At 44.3% G+C, this 15914-nt stretch overlaps 1 protein-coding gene across 1 annotated transcript in view; it reads right to left on the reverse strand.

Annotated features, from left to right (window-relative positions):
• SLC30A1 (solute carrier family 30 (zinc transporter), member 1) overlaps nucleotides 1-2490 on the reverse strand; it is a 9440-nt gene extending 6950 nt beyond the window's left edge. The window contains exon 1 of the mRNA XM_010001016.1: nucleotides 2450-2490. Coding sequence (XP_009999318.1) covers nucleotides 2450-2490 — 41 coding nt within the window. The remainder of the gene's footprint in view (nucleotides 1-2449) is intronic.
• Between the last annotated feature and the right edge of the window lie 13424 nt (nucleotides 2491-15914).

Consider the following 15914-nt stretch of genomic DNA (forward strand, 5'->3'; position numbering starts at 1 on the left):
GGTGGGGCCGTAATCGCTGATCAGCAGCTAAAAGTGAGGAGAGGAGACCGCCTGGGGAGGTTTTAATAAGTTGTAATGTAGCAAAAAACACATGGACGTTGAGAAGTCGGTCCCTGGGTACTGTTTCTTGTATTAAACTTATTGTTTGGAAAGGGAAAGTTAATATTTTTTGAGACATACAGAAAGACTTCAGAAAGCACGGAAAGGTGGAGCCGACCTCCTGCTTTGGCTGCTGTGTCCCAGGGAGCCAAAAAACGTGGCAGCAAGAGGGGCTCCAGGAACCTTCCATGAGCAGTAGGTGAAGAGGGAGGAAGCAGCCCTGACTGCTCCTGGCTGGGGAGCTCCAGCTGTGGGTGTGAACGCAGAGGTGCTGTACAAAGGCTGTGCAGCTCCAGCTGTGCGTGTGAACACAGAGGTGCTGTACAAAAGCTGTGCAGGTCCAGCTGTGCGTGTGAACACAGAGGTGCTGTACAAAAGCTGTGCAGGTCCAGCTGTGCGTGTGAACACAGAGGTGCTGTACAAAAGCTGTGCAGGTCCAGCTGTGCGTGTGAACACAGAGGTGCTGTACAAAGGCTGTGCAGCTCCAGCTGTGCGTGTGAACGCAGAGGTGCTGTATGAAAGCTGTGCAGGTCCAGCTGTGCGTGTGAACACAGAGGTGCTGTACAAAAGCTGTGCAGGTCCAGCTGTGCGTGTGAACACAGAGGTGCTGTACAAAGGCTGTGCAGCTCCAGCTGTGCGTGTGAACACAGAGGTGCTGTACAAAAGCTGTGCAGGTCCAGCTGTGCGTGTGAACACAGAGGTGCTGTACAAACACTGGTGCTCTGGAAAAGGAGATACAGCGGGAATGGAGAAGCCTTTTGCTACACTTGGAGTTTCCAGGGGGATCACAGTTCAGGGTCTGTACAATGGTTCCTGACAGCTGAAGTTGGACAGCTAGTCTCATTTCATAGGTCTGGGGGGGAGGGGACTGTGGGACAGGTCTTTTAGTGTCCTTCCAGTAACCTGAAGGGGCTTACAGGGAAGCTGGGGAGGGACTTTTTACAATGTCATGCAATGATGGGACAAGGGGGAGTGGCTTTAACCTGGAAGAGGGGAGATTTAGGTTGGACATAAGGAATAAATTCTTCAGTGTGAGGGTGGTGAGACACTGGCCCCACCCCTGCAAGTGTTCAAGGCCAGGTTGGAAGGGGCTTGGAGCAACCTGGTCTAGTGGGAGGTGTCCCTGCCCAGAGCAGGGGTTTGGGACTGGTTGATCTCTCAGGTCCCTTCCCATCCAAACCAGTCTGTGGGACTGTGAGAAGGTGTTCATGCTTCCACAAGTAGAGAGTTCTCAACAAGCATAACTAGAGCAGTAGTTCAGGACAGGCTTTGCCTCAGCAGAGTCCCATCGAGTCCGCATCTGCCTGCCACGTTGCTCTAACCTGTGCGTGGCGTCCCCTCCACTTGGCACTGCTGCGTCGTGCTCTGCATTGCAGACACAGCTCAGGCACCACAGGCACTGCTGTGCTGGCCTGTGACCCTGAAGCCTGTTTCCTGTGAGACAGTTCATATGTCAGAATCTAGGTCTGCCATGTTCTTAGTTCAGTGGTAGGAACCCACATGGAATGTTTTAATGACCGTCCTAAGGAGTGCTGTAAGAGAGTCAGTAATTAGATTGCTATAACCTTCTCCTCATCTACTTGGCTTCCTGTGTGCCATGTTATCATTTAATAAGATGATGTAAATAACCAGGAAGCTGACCAGCAATTCCAGTGAAACAGAGCGTGACCGTGTCTCCTCCTCACCCTCGCACAAGGCCAGTTAATGAGGAAGAATTACCCAAATTCAGGATATATGGGTCAAAGAAACTGGTGCAGCTCAAACCTTTTTTAATTCCTGCAGGTGTGGCAGGTTGTCATTTTACAGCGATGGATGTTAATCCAATGGAATTTATCTAGGAATGAAGGGAGGACGAGGACTTTAATGTTTCACGTTGGCTGGACTTCAGGAATTACTGAATCTGGGTGTTAGTTGGTTGTCCTGTGATGTCACCCTAATTTTCTTGATTAAAAATGCTCAGTCCCCTCCAGAGTGAAATGCACAGGATATCAGTATCAGTACCACCCTTAGGTGTAAGACATTGAATATAGACTGCATCGAGTGTTTGACTGACTTACAGGAGGGGAGTTACAGCTTTTTTGACTTCTTTCTTAGTGCGTAAACAATGTTTAGATCAATTTGTGGTCCTTTTAACATTTCTTCACCACAAGACCTCCCATCTGCTCAAGGGTACCATACAGCTGGTCATTACAGCAGGGCACGTTATTTTTCCTGCCCTTGTCCAGGGATAGACATGGACCATGTACCTCAGGAGAGCTGGAGGGCATGCTTTCTTTTCAGGTGGGAAGTAATAATGGTTCCTCAGGCCTTCTACTGCAGCCTGATGAATAGGTGTATAGTTTTGTCCTACGGGACCCAGCAGCCACCGTTGTCTTTACTGGCTTCAGGCATAGGGGCTTTGATGAATAGCCCCCCATGGCAGCCCAGTCCTGCTGCAGGACCTGTCAGGTATAGACCAGCAGCCAGACCGCACAAAAGTTCAAGTCTCTGCCTCTTCCCCAGATTCTCTCATAAACCAGTGTGCTCTACACTGCTGTTCCCAGGCTTTTCCATTGTATTACCATACACCAGCATCAAAGAGGAACAGGGATATTTCCTGAATTTAGGGCTGAGCATCTGGCAACATTATACACTTTAAGATGAATAGGAAAGTGACTGATAAAGGTACCAAATGAAGCCGTAAAAGGTTTGTTACAGAAGAACATTTTGTTCCTGCTTATGCTTTTGAGGAGGATACTCTGTCTTCAAATCAGGGAGGACTCTGGGGCTTTTGTTGGTTTGGGGGATTTTTTAATTATTTTTTTTAGGCTTCCAGGCATTGTTTGTGACTCATCCAATTCTTTCTTGGTTCAGCTTCCGGGCTGCACATGTGGGGGTCCTGTCTCCAAATCTGTTTACTTGCTGTAAATGTTCTGTGTTCTGAGAGAGGTAGCTCAGACTCTCTGAGGATACAGCTTCATACCACCCCAGAACAGGGTGACAAGACAGGGGAAGGCTAAACAGAAAGTTGCTGCTTGTCACCTGCTCAGAGGTGAAATGTTTTGCACTGAGTGCTGCTGAGCTCTCTGATGTCAGCCGAGCACTGTAGGAAGAATAGGACTTTGCTTGGGAGATTCACTGTTACTCAGCTGAGTAAAGTCACTGCTTTTACCTTTGAATTTCTGCTCTAGCTTGCAAGTGCCAAGAGCTCAGCCATGGAGCTCATCACTTTGTGCCTTTCCACTTGGAAAAGATGAAACCCTGTCTAATAAACCACTAATGCAGAAACATTACAGAGCACATTGCCTCCTTTTAACACCTAACTTGTTCCCTTTCTGTGCAGTCATCAGGCGTCACTGCTTTTCATAAAGGCTTGTGGGACTCTGGCAAACATGACTCCATCTGTCTGTTCCACTTCAAGGCTGTCAGTGTTCATTTTAGGCTGTGTTCCTTGCAGGCAAAGCCTCTCTCTGTTAGCTGTCCTTACAAGGTTTCTTCAAATTAGATCCAGTCAGCAATGCCAAAGTGCACAGAAGCATTCGCTGTCCAGTTACCTACATAAACAAGTTTGCTCCTTGTAATGAAAAGCAATACAAATGAAAAGTGTTACTGTTCACACAGCTCTACACCAAATTCACTGTTACATCCTGATTCAGGAAAGCAGCTTTATCAAGGAAAGGACTTAAACATGTGTTTGCAGCTAATTAAAAGGCTTTCTTTGAACAGAGGTGAGTTAAGCATGTGCTTACGTGCTTTTGCTTGTGACTTGTGAAGAAAGACTATAGCTGTAGTTGGCAGTCAGAGAGGAAATGAAGAGCCTTGCTCTGTGAAGAGATTTCTTCTTCTACCTGGTTACTCTGCCTGTGAAATCTGGGCTCTTTGGAAGTCAGTGGCAGTACTCCAGACAAACTGACCCGTAGTTCTAAACCTTGCAAAGCAGATTAAAACCCCCATTTTGCCCACTTCTTTCCCTTCCAAAATCTTTTCTCCCTAACAAGGAAACAATGGTTTTATAAGTTTGCCTGCCTTGTGTCCAGATTTGATCTTTCCTTTCCAGGTTAGTTGTTTTGCTCTCTTACTATTACTCAGTCCATCTGTTAGATCCAATGGCATTTGGCAGCCTGCAGCTTCTTTTTCACTTCTGGCACAACTAACTGCACAGTCAATCTATAACTCTTTAAAATGAATCTGCATTTTTTCAGTGGATTTCAGAGCATTTTCTGGCTGCTTTGGGTACCACTTTGTCTGCTTCTGTACAACCAGTATTTTCTTAAAATTCACAAGTAGGCAGGCAAAATTATTGCTCTAATCATCTGTGAGCCTAATATTCATAAGGTATTTGTTAAAGCTAATACCTTATTCATCCAATGCTCAAGTGGATCCTACTAGAAAAATCACAACCCTATTAATCATTAAAGAAAAAAAAAGTCAGAAAAAATGTGGTATTATTCACTTTTGCACACAGTGTGGCTCTGCTGGAAAGATAGTATCAATGATTCAACAGGGATGGGAAAATTCTGTAAATATGGAATTCATTGAATGAAAATAATGTCTTTGCAGCTGATTGCTTAGTAGCATTTTTAATGATTACTTAAATTATCCTTCATATGACATTTTTAATGTCATATTACTAAGCTCTGCCTTTTATTATCTTTAGAAAGAACACGAGATTGCTGACTCTAATCCAAGCCAATCATCTTGGACCTGTGGCAATGAGTATCAATGAATCAATGGGTACTTGCTGAGGATGGACACTGAAAGAGGTGTGTGCTCATCACTGTGGTGCCTGCTCCACCTGTGTATGATGCCAGGCCCTGTCAGGGAATATGTGATATGTTCTGGCATCAAAACTGGTTATTTGGGGACAGGAGTTTCCACTGTTGCTATAGGATACTGGATTTCATTGGTGTAGGGTTTTTTAAGGTCTCTTGCTGGAAGAAAGTCACTCAGGTCCTTCAGGGTAAGTCCCTGGAAGTCCCTACAAGAACAGCTAATACTGTAGGGAAATAAATGGTGCATGTTCTGGTGTTTGAAAAGTCAGTTCAAAACTAGCTCAACAAGTGCAGCTTTGAATCATGTGAGGCTGCAGAACACCTCTGTGCAATGCTGCCAAGGAAGAAATGCCCTGTGGTGGCATATTTTGCCCTGAGAACTGGGGCCATGCTGGTACACCTCCATGTCTCCTAGGACCTCAGTGGCATCAAGGGCACACTGTGTAAAGATCTGATTTCAGTCCCAGGGATTGAACTAGGCAATGTAAGAACTTGGTACAAGAACAGTATCAGCCAGAAGAGGAAGGTCCCTGGGCAAATTGGAACGAAGTCCATCATGCTGGCTGTGTGTATACAGAGCTTACAGGGTGGTTCCTGGAACAGCCACGAGCACAAGATATGGCACATCCCATCATTTCTGCACCCCACGACAGGCCCGCCCATAGCGTGGCAAAGAGCCTGGTGGCACAGGATTCAGAGAGCGTGCTCAGGCACGGGGACCTCCGAGCAGCACACGTTCACAGGCTCCCACTCTGACCCAGCACCAACAGGTCTGATCTGGAGGCAGCCTCGGGCTCATCCCCAGGTAGACCCGGTGCTTCCAGCCAGCTCATCTGCCCACATATCTCTGCCTCTCTTGTTGCCACAACACGCAGCAGGCAAGAACTGCATCTGCCTGTCTTGGTAACACAAAGTCTTCCACATGTAAAGTTCTTCCAGTGGCTGAGCTCTAGCATGCTTGTTGTTTTACCATTTAGATATTAGACATTAATTGTATAATTTTGAGATGGGTGAATTTCCCTTCATTACACAAGTGGATGTATCTGTGGAAGAAAAGAACACATTTATTTTGCAGCTTGAAGAGTTTTTGCTAAATCCCTTTAGGTTTGTAGGTGCTGTTGATAGCTGTTCATCAGCTTCATCAGTTCATTTGGAACAGGCTGCTCAGGGAGGTTGGTGAAGTCACCATCCCTGGAAGTATTTAAAAGAAATATGGATATAGTGCTTAGCAACACAATTTAAACACCCAATGGGTAAATTAGGTTATGGTAGAGGGATTTAGATTATGGTTGGACTTGATGATCTTCAAGGTTCCTTACAACCAGAATGATTCTATGATTCTATGATCAGCTGTTAGCCAAACTTAGGACACAGGCTGCCCTTCTGAAGCTGCAGATATGTAGAAAGGTGCCATTTCTAGCAAATGGTGTCATTTGGTCAATGCTGTGTCCTAAAAACACGTTTGTAACCACCATAAACATTTTGTGGAGATAACCATTTTGGGACCTGTTTAAAAAGCCTCTTTTCCCAGAGCAGAGGTAACATTTTTTCAGTCCTGATCATTTAACATTGCTTCTCCCCAGAGCTGATGCTGTGATTTGGAATATTCTGCAATCCCAACTCTGACACCTGATGGATACTGCTCCTTTCCCCAAGAACCAAACATGGCCTTCCCATAAGGATGGAAACATGAAGGTCTGTGCTATGTCTCATCACCTCTTTTCAAGGATCAAATATATTTGTTGTTTGTCAAATCATATCCCAAGACTGCAAGCATAATCATGTTGACTTTATGTTCTGTAACTAAATCTATTAATTTTCTTAACTGCCTTCCACAGAGGCCATTTTGTGGTCAATTTAAGATGGTCCGACTAAAAGCTGGTGCCAAAAAGCACAGTCACATTTCCCATTCAGAAATTACATTCCTGCTCTCAACCTGGCCTGAGATCTAGCAATGAGGTCAATACCAGATGGGCATGAGCTCTGCCTGCCAGTGCAACCACAACCAAGTAATTTTTCTTCAGCATTAGTTTTCAGCCAATTCAGCAAGTTAATCCTATTTGCCTAGGACTGCAGGATTGCTAGAGCTGACACATATGACCATGTGATGAGGGCAGGGAAAAGTGTGTGACCATATACTGGCAACAGCCCATAGTTGCTGATGCTGATCATGAAACCACAGTCTCAACTGGACAATAAGGGAGGAATACATGTCTGGGAATTGGTAGCTGACACACAAACATCTTCAGATCACGAGTCTCCCTTTAGAGTCAGCGGAGATCTAATCAGCTTTGTCACTGGAGCCTGCAATATTATTGCTCTCCTCCTACAGTAGTATGTGCTTGATTAGATGGATCCCATCCTTAGAGTGCCCATTTCTGCCCCTGACTGTAAAGAAAGACTGGTGTGAATAGCTCAGAGATTAGGTCAATGGCTAATGAGACTGACTCCTGCTCGCATGTGTTGGTTCTGCCCATATAAGACAAGGGGTTTTTCTTTGTACATTAAAGCAGGAGTTAAGTGAGTTCTTTAATGCCAACAACTGAATAATATCAGAAGGAAGAGCAGAATCTAGCAGCCTGTCCTGCTAATACTAATGCTTATATCATTATGATAGAACATGATGTTCAAAACTGCGTCTCTAAGCTAAAATTCACAGTCATATAGGAGGTGTTTTGATTTAATCAGTCCTGGGAAGCCGATAGTTCCCTCAGAAGCAAACAGGAGTGGTGGTTGCTCTTGGAAAGCAGGTAACTTATGTAGGCAAGTAAGTATGGACAAGCCTCATTTCAGGCCAGAGTTTTCACAAAAACCTTCATCGAAGTCTCTTACAAGATAATTCTGTGCAGTTCATTATGCATGGCTGTTTGCGTAGCAAAACAGCGTCTGTGAACATTGCTTCCCAAAAGCTTTATTTGTGTTGCTCTGCTTTATATCTGGCTGGATTTTTCATTCTTAATATTTGGGAAAACAAAAGTTCACATCAGCGTGGATGGATTAAATTATGTGCCACAGCAGCTGCAGGAGCTGATAGAGTGAACCTGTTTCTACCACTGCTAAGATGACAAAGCAAATATTAAATACAGCAGTTACTGTGGCTGCCCCAGAAAGGACTCGTCCATCAAGTCTCCAAGTCATCTGTTTATGAAATACATGCTCTGTCTCCCCTATTGACTTACCATGTGTATTATCTGGTTAGTTAACAGTGGGGATAAAGGTCTTTTTTCCTGCTCTATGTCAAGCTCCTGTGCAAAAAGCTGCAGTTAAACTGTATATAACCTTAGGATCCGGAACGGTGCCAACTAGAGTTCTAGGACTATGCTAATTCCATTTTTTATTAGCCATATATAATAGATATACTTTGTGCCTTTGCTAATTAGAGCCTAACTGTTTCTGGGAAATTTCCCTATAGGAAGATGTTCTTGTAAGAAAGGGAATATGTAAGTAAGTAAGAAATGTGCTTATTTGATGAACAGCATCACATGACACCAGTCTTGTTAATGCATTGGTATGTGCATTTCATATCACTGTACTGATAGAATATCACTATAAGCACTATAAAAATGAAAAAAAATGAATTGGTAGATCTTCATCAAGCTGATCTTCAGAGCTTCAGTTCTTTTTAATAATGATAGCCAACACCTTCATTTCTAATCCAAAATGGGACAAATGTTTTCCACATGGTATTTTGGATTCCTGGAGAGTTCACTGCAGCCTGTAAGCACACAGAAAGGCAGCTGATAGTGTGCATGTGTTCAGGTTTCACTGAGGAGTCGTAACAGGCTGGGCTGATATGGTCCTCTGTGGGAGGCACCCATGCCAGTGGATTGCCCTCCAGAACATCCTGTGTGGGGAAACAAGGTGTCGGGCGTGCTCCTGAAATGTTGGGCATGGCAGCAGGCTGGCACTGCGTGGGCTGGGAATGGTACGGGAGGGAAAGGAGGAGCTGCTTGATCTCTGTCATTACAATTCACCATCGTCATGCGTGATGGCTTCCTGCCATTGGCTCTGGCCTGATCCAGCAGTCAGGGCAGCTGGGACAGTCTGGCAGTGCCACATGGCCCAGTGCTTCCTAGCAGGGCATGGAGCACTGAGTCTTCTCTTTCTTGAGGTGACTCATCCCAGCCCCACATACCATGGTGTCCTCCTGACCTCCTTCGCCTCTCCCTCCCCTGCCATAACTGTGGCACGTGGCCTGTTTGTGCTGCTGGGGGTGATGGTGACACAGGTCCCTGCGCATGGACATCCCTCTCTGGCTGCCAAAATCCAGCAGTTTGCATGCCACCTCAGCCAGCCACGGGTTAAAGAAAAAAAGGGTGTTGATCCCACATCACATTCTGCCTACAGGCAGCCTCCTCGGGGCTGCCCAGAAAGCAGGGCTGCAGGCAGGGAAGGGGCTGCAGGCAGGGAAGGGGCTGCAGGCAGGGAAGGGAAGGGAAGGGGCTGCAGGCAGGGAAGGGAAGGGGCTGCAGGCAGGGAAGGAAGGGGCTGCAGGCAGGGAAGGGGCTGGGCTGCAGGAAGTGCTGAGCAGCTCTGTGCTGCCCTGGCCCTTGCACTCAGCCTTCCATGCTCCTTGCCCTGGGCTGGTTACAGAGCTTGAAGCTCAGCACCATGTCCTCTGACCGATGTGCCTCACTGTCACCCCAACAGGGAAGGAAGGGGCTGCAGGCAGGGAAGGGAAGGGGCTGCAGGAAGTGCTGAGCAGCTCTGTGCTGCCCTGGCCCTTGCACTCAGCCTTCCATGCTCCTTGCCCTGGGCTGGTTACAGAGCTTGAAGCTCAGCACCATGTCCTCTGACCGATGTGCCTCACTGTCACCCCAAACTTAGAGGTAGCTTAGTTTCATGTTTTTGTGTTATCTGCTCCAGCCAGCAAGGGGACTGCACATGGGTTCAACCCTTTGGGCTGGTGGGATAGCACACATGCTTGGGGACCCTCCTGCCCACAGCCAGATGACAGCAGCACTGCAGCCACCCCCTCATGCTCACCCCTGTACAGCTGCTTATCTGGGAGAGATGAAGCCTGTGAAGGGGAATGGTCGCCTCCAGCTTTTCCTTTCAAAATAGCCTTTGGGTGTGTGTGCCTGCGTGCCATGATCTGCAAAGCCTGCACGCAGTCTGCTGAAGCCACGGAGGTGGCAGAGCAGCTAATAATTAAGCCTGCTTTTTTGATTTCACTGCTGGAGAAGTGCTTCTATAGCAGAACACTGAGGAGAATACAATACTCCTTTTACATCAAAAGAATATTGAGATACCCAAGGTAAATACTGGCTTGCGTTTAGCATGCTAATTTCTGTGCTGCTATCTCCTTCCCTTGACAGTTTCAGCAAGATCAGAGAGTTCCCCAGCCCTCTTAACAATTCTTGGGGTTGTTGCTCTTAAAGTGAAAAGGGGGAGTAGTTGCATTTCCAAGATGGTCTCAGTTTGGGAAATTTGAAATGATCACAACTGTAGCATAAAATGTGCACAACTGTAGCAATAAACTGTATTGGCACACAATCTTGGCAACTACAAATGTGGCCATCTCCCCTCTGAGTGATTCTCAGAGGCATCATTGCTTCAGCATTCACAAGTGCACACACACACATATACAGGGCAGATACCATTCAGTAGGAAGGTTAAGAGCAAGGATCCCTGCTTTTCTAAGACCCAGAAAGACATTGTTGACTGTCTGGTGCTGGAGACTAATACAGTGGTCAAACAAACAATGCAATATCCTGATCTTTATTTGTTCCAGAAAAAAAACACAACAAACCAATGTGACTGAAAAAATACAAAGGAAATGGAACAGACAGACAAGATAGAGCAAAGACAGCAAGTGGGAAAAAAAAATCAAAAGCAAATAATAGGCAGAGTTAGAGTTAGTTATTTATTCTAAATCCAAAGTTCTTGCTTCCTTCTGCCAGCCTCCCTTGATTGTTGGACAGTGGGGGCAGTGTCTGTGGGTTTCTCTTTTGCTAAAATCTCTTATTAATAACACATATTATTTGTAGTAGACGTAAGGGTATTGCTTTATAAAAACTTTAATCTTCAGGAAGTAATAAAACACTTGCTCAGTTTCGAGTTTGTCCTCAAATGTTTTTGCTGGATGGGTGTTATACTCATGTGGCTTTATTCAACTGAATCATCCCCAGGGAGAGCAGAAATGAGGGATGGTGAGAAAAGAGGTCTGGAAAGAAATAAACCCTCTAAATCAAAACGGCAGGACTTTGTGTGCAACCCAGGCCACAACAGCATCAATGACTCCCACAGGGCCAGGATTCCTTCTGCATTTACAATTGAAGGACAAAGACTAATTATCTTGCCCTATCTTTGCATACTTCAGCAACTTTGCTTGGTTGTTTGCAAGCCTCTCCCACACTGTCATCTTGTTCTGAAACTTGAAAACTCATCAGGAGGAGAGTGAGGGAGATGCATGTGTCTGGAGCTTTTAGTAGGATGTATTTTGCCAAAAAGGACAGGTTTCTTTGGGAATCCCCTGCCCTTCACAGATGCTGTAAGGGAGATGAAAAGGAAATTCTACAGATAATCTCAAGGATGAATTCTCAAGTTACGGCTCAAAGGTTGATCATTAGGAGCTGTAGCACTGATAGAACTTTCAACCCTGGCTCAGAATTTATCACATCAAGGAGTTCTGCCTAAACTGCATACTGTCTTCTTGAAATCAAGCCAGACAGTGATGGAAAGGTTTCAGGCCATGGGGAAGTCATCTCATGCCTCAGTATCCTAGACCTCCAGTCTGGATATCCCCTAGCTGCCAGTGTCTTCTGGCAAGAGCAGCCACAATCACTCAAGTCCAGATAGGAAAATTTCAGAAGTAGATAAATAAAACATTAATGAGGATCAATATGGGAGAAAATTCAGAAGTGACATACTGCAAAGAGATGACCCTAAAACCATATCTGAAGAGGTTAATGGGCTTTTTATTATTATATTTGACCTAAATTTTTCGGAGAAACCCCTCCATAACTTTCAAAGGAAGAAATTATTGTGAAATAGATCCTAAATGGGAATTCTCATTTATAACACATCCCTTGCAAAAGTAATTACATGGAAATCCTTTGCTTCCAACAATGCTGAATTAGGGTTAATGTTCCTACGATCCCAGACAAATGACAATGAAACCCCAAGTAGCTGTGATTAAACTACTGTTGTTTAAACAGCCGCTCTCACTCCCATGCCTAAGGACAATTGGCTCAGACAAAATACAAAAAGGGGAAAAGATATAAAATATTATCATTTTATACCTCATCAGTAATCTCTATAAAATTACCTGTAATTATGTTCCTCTTTTTTGAAGAAGTAGCCACCTCCTTAAAACAATTAAGCAAGAGGAACACTAATCTGAGCAAACTTGAAGAGAATGCAGAGCACTGAGTGCATATAGAAACAGTCTCACCCTGTTAATTCAGAGTGAGCTTCCTCTCCTGTGAAGGGATGAAGTCAGGCTACTGGACCGTCAATCCGAAGGCTGGTATTCATTTAAGTAATAAAATTAGAAGGGTAGATGATTTCCAGTTTACCTGGCGGTCTGCCCTGGTGTGTTGTGAAGGCCCCTATAGCTGTGTGTAGACAATGTGTCGGTGTGGGTTTGTTTCTCCCAGCTACATGCTTAACCCAAACCTCATGCAAGTCCCAAATACAAGTTTCCTTAGAATAACTGCCAGGTTGAGAAATGTCTAGTGTTCTTTTCGTGCATTTATTAGTATTTATTATTTACTCTGTGCAGGAAGGGGTCTCAGTGGTAATCAGGGGTCTTGATGTGTTGCATGTGGTTAGGGACATGTGGTGCTGAGACTGAGGACATCCTGTTTCTCAGCACAGTTGAGGCTGAAGCAGGACAGGATGATTTACAGCATGATAAGGAGTTCTCCTGGCATGAAAGAAGTGAGCAGCTACCATACTTCCAGGCAAGTCACCAAGGAGAATGAGGCTGTAAATGGGGGAAGAGGCTAATTGTTTCGTATTTGGTTACTAAAAAGAGGAGTAGAAGACAATTCTGTGTTTGCATATGAAAAGCTGTCCTTATCAATGCAAAGATTTTGTTTTATATGCAGTGCTTCTCTTGTTGATGCTTCTGATTTTCTGTAAGAGAACTGGTGATTTTACAGTAGAATCACTAAAAAATATTCATTTGTAGCCTGGCCCTGGGATACTGCATTAGGACTAAAAGCTGACAGTGTCTTTGGTAGTCCATGTTTATATGATAGTGAGGATAATAAATCCATGCAAAACACACACAGTTTTTCTCCAACTTTGACACGGTGCCAATTGGTTGCATACATAAATACCTAACTCCAAAGTTATGATGAGTTAAATAGCATTATTCAGCATGTACAGATCTGAAAGTACTTCACCACAGAATAGTAATGTAAGGTGGTGTTTTGGTTGGGGTTTTTTTGTGAGATAATGGGTTGTTTGCCCAAGGTGAAGAAACAGCTTGGTAAGGAGTGCAGGGGCAGGCCCTGGAGCAAGTCTTTAGAAACAACTCCCATTTCTGGCAGAGAGTTTTGCATGCAACCAAGGCAATGCAGGTACAGCAGACCATTTGCAAACACTGCAAACCGTTGCAATAATGCTGAGCTTAGAGTCGACCTCTGTAGCAAGTGCTATTTCATTTCCAGAAAGTGGTTTTGAAGATGGAATTGAAACTGTAAAAAAATAGGATTAAAAAAGCAAGTGACCATTAGAACATCTGGTCAATTTGAGCCAGGCTCTAGGATTTCTTGTAAGGAGTTGATGCAGAGCCAAATTTTAAAACAAAACTCATGGTTACTGCCTGGCACAAATCCAAGGCCGAATTCCCTGGCTGGGCTTTGCCATTCAGTTGAGCTTACTCCCTGGAGCACAAGCAGAGAACCACATTTCCAAGGCCATGATTGACTCGCTGCTTCTTAGCAACACTTAACTGCCTGGGTTGCACCCACAGCCATGCCAACAGCAAGTGCAAATTCGAAGCAGTTACAAGATGAGTCTGCTATGGGTTCTTTTATCCGGAACATGAGACGGCAAAATGAACACGGAAGGAGGTTAAAAACATGCTCAAGTGAAGGATGTGGTTGTTCATACACAAATTCCATATGAAGCCTCTGCAACAGAGTTTCCGTGGCTCTGCCCAGAGAAATTCCTTGAACTTAGACAATGCATAGTCTAGATTTCAGACCAATAACTAGAAAATATAATTCCATGCCCTTTACCCTTTTGATAACACATGAAGCTCTACTGGATGTGACTTTGCATAGAGGTGAGGTCCCCCTGTAGCCTTCAGTTTCATTTTGAGACCTCAAGCACTGAGATGGGAATTTGGCTTTGAAACAGGGTGGGAAATTTATAGCAGGAAATTTTACTCATTGCATCTTACATAGAGATTTAGTGACATATTCTTGGTTGCTCTCCTGTATTCATCACACTGCTGATCCGTGCCCATCACATTGCTCAAGTTGACTGAATTAAGATTGGTGAAAAATGATCTTACACATGGTGGGAGTGAGGACCCAGCCTGCCTCTCTAGGGAGATGGATCCCTTTAACTGCATAATACAACAGCAGCTTTCTGATCACACTGGTCCCTCTAGAAACTGGCACAAGAGATTTTCCTAGTTTTCAGTTCATCTGGGGAGAAATATTTAAAATGTGCCCTACAGGTATGTCTGTAATAATTCTGATAAATGTGCTGTTTTTTTTCCAATCAACAGAATACTTCCTTGATGATATCATTTTCTTTAAGGCTAATGCTTCCTCCTGCTTTTAGTTGCAACCACAAAGTACTTATAATCTAGTGCAAGCTAATTATGTAGATCTTTGCCATAGAAGGTATTTGCTTCACCTCCCAGGACATCATTATTTGTCATGATCTGCCATTTGCCCTGATGGCTTTGTTTATGTTATCATCCAGGTTTCAGAAAGTCCATATTATCTTTCCCTAGTGGCATCTAAAGATGGATTAGCAGTCTTCAGAGAAGACTTTACATGGCAATAAGCACTCAAGTTGGTCGGTGACTTTAACACTTGCATTTGTCAGGAAGGATTTTCAATGCTTCCTGGGTGACCTCAATAGCCATCTAGCTCTGGGGTCACTGGACTATTCCCTGATGGCCACGGAAGAGCTGAGAGGTCAGGTGGGTAATATTGCTTCTATTTGCAAATAGATGATAAAACGCATTATGAGCAGAAGAAAATGCATTTGCTGTTTCCTAACACTATGTACAACTCCAGAGAGGTTTGTGCAATACCCCAGCTTGCCAGAGGTCTATTGATGCAAATTCTTGTCAAGGGAAGTCCAATTTGGTCGAAGGCAAGATTGAGAGCTCTACCTAAAGTGTCTTGTCTTTTGTTGGGGATGATGGACGGTTTGTTCCTGCTGTGCCTTTGGCAATGCCCTTCCTCCCCAAATAGCAAACAAGTGTGAGTATTTACAAATGTCTAGTATGTCTAATTCTAATGAAGTTGAAGTCTGGCCAAGGGTTCACTGAATTAAAAGGAAAGCTTTGGCTTCACTGGGCTTCTGTCATGTCCTTGGGACTTCAACTGACACAACATGTGCAAAAATCTGTATTATGCATACACTTGCTTCTGCTGACCTCGCAAAAGCAGGACCTGCTAAAAGAGCTGATTAAACAGTACAAAAAGTATTTAACAGCTATCTTTGCAAATAAAAAACTTTTTCAGAGTAGTATGAATAACAGAAATAAAATTAATTAGTAGCTCTAGCCAAACATTCAAGCACCTGCTTAGTACCTGCCATGTTCCTCATAAATCTGCACGTTGCATTAGTTTTACGACAAAAAAAAGTACATATGATGGTTGATAGTGGAAGGTGTATTATTGTTATTACTCACTTATGTCATGTCCAGTTCAGAGCTTCAGTTGCCAGGGCATTGAGATCAAGAATATACGTACAGTAGAGAACAGTGCAGTAATACCTGGGCCCATAAATTACCTCTGCTTGAACCAGGTAGCCCAGCAACAAGCATCATCCATCAGTCAAAAATTAAACCAGTCAAAAATGAAAGTTAATTAGCCAAAAGTTTTCACAAATACATCATGTTCTCTTAGCCAGAAAGAGCCT

The sequence above is a fragment of the Chaetura pelagica genome, unplaced genomic scaffold (assembly GCF_000747805.2).
Source record: "Chaetura pelagica isolate M959 unplaced genomic scaffold, ChaPel_1.0 scaffold161, whole genome shotgun sequence".
NCBI classification, from domain to species: domain Eukaryota; kingdom Metazoa; phylum Chordata; class Aves; order Apodiformes; family Apodidae; genus Chaetura; species Chaetura pelagica.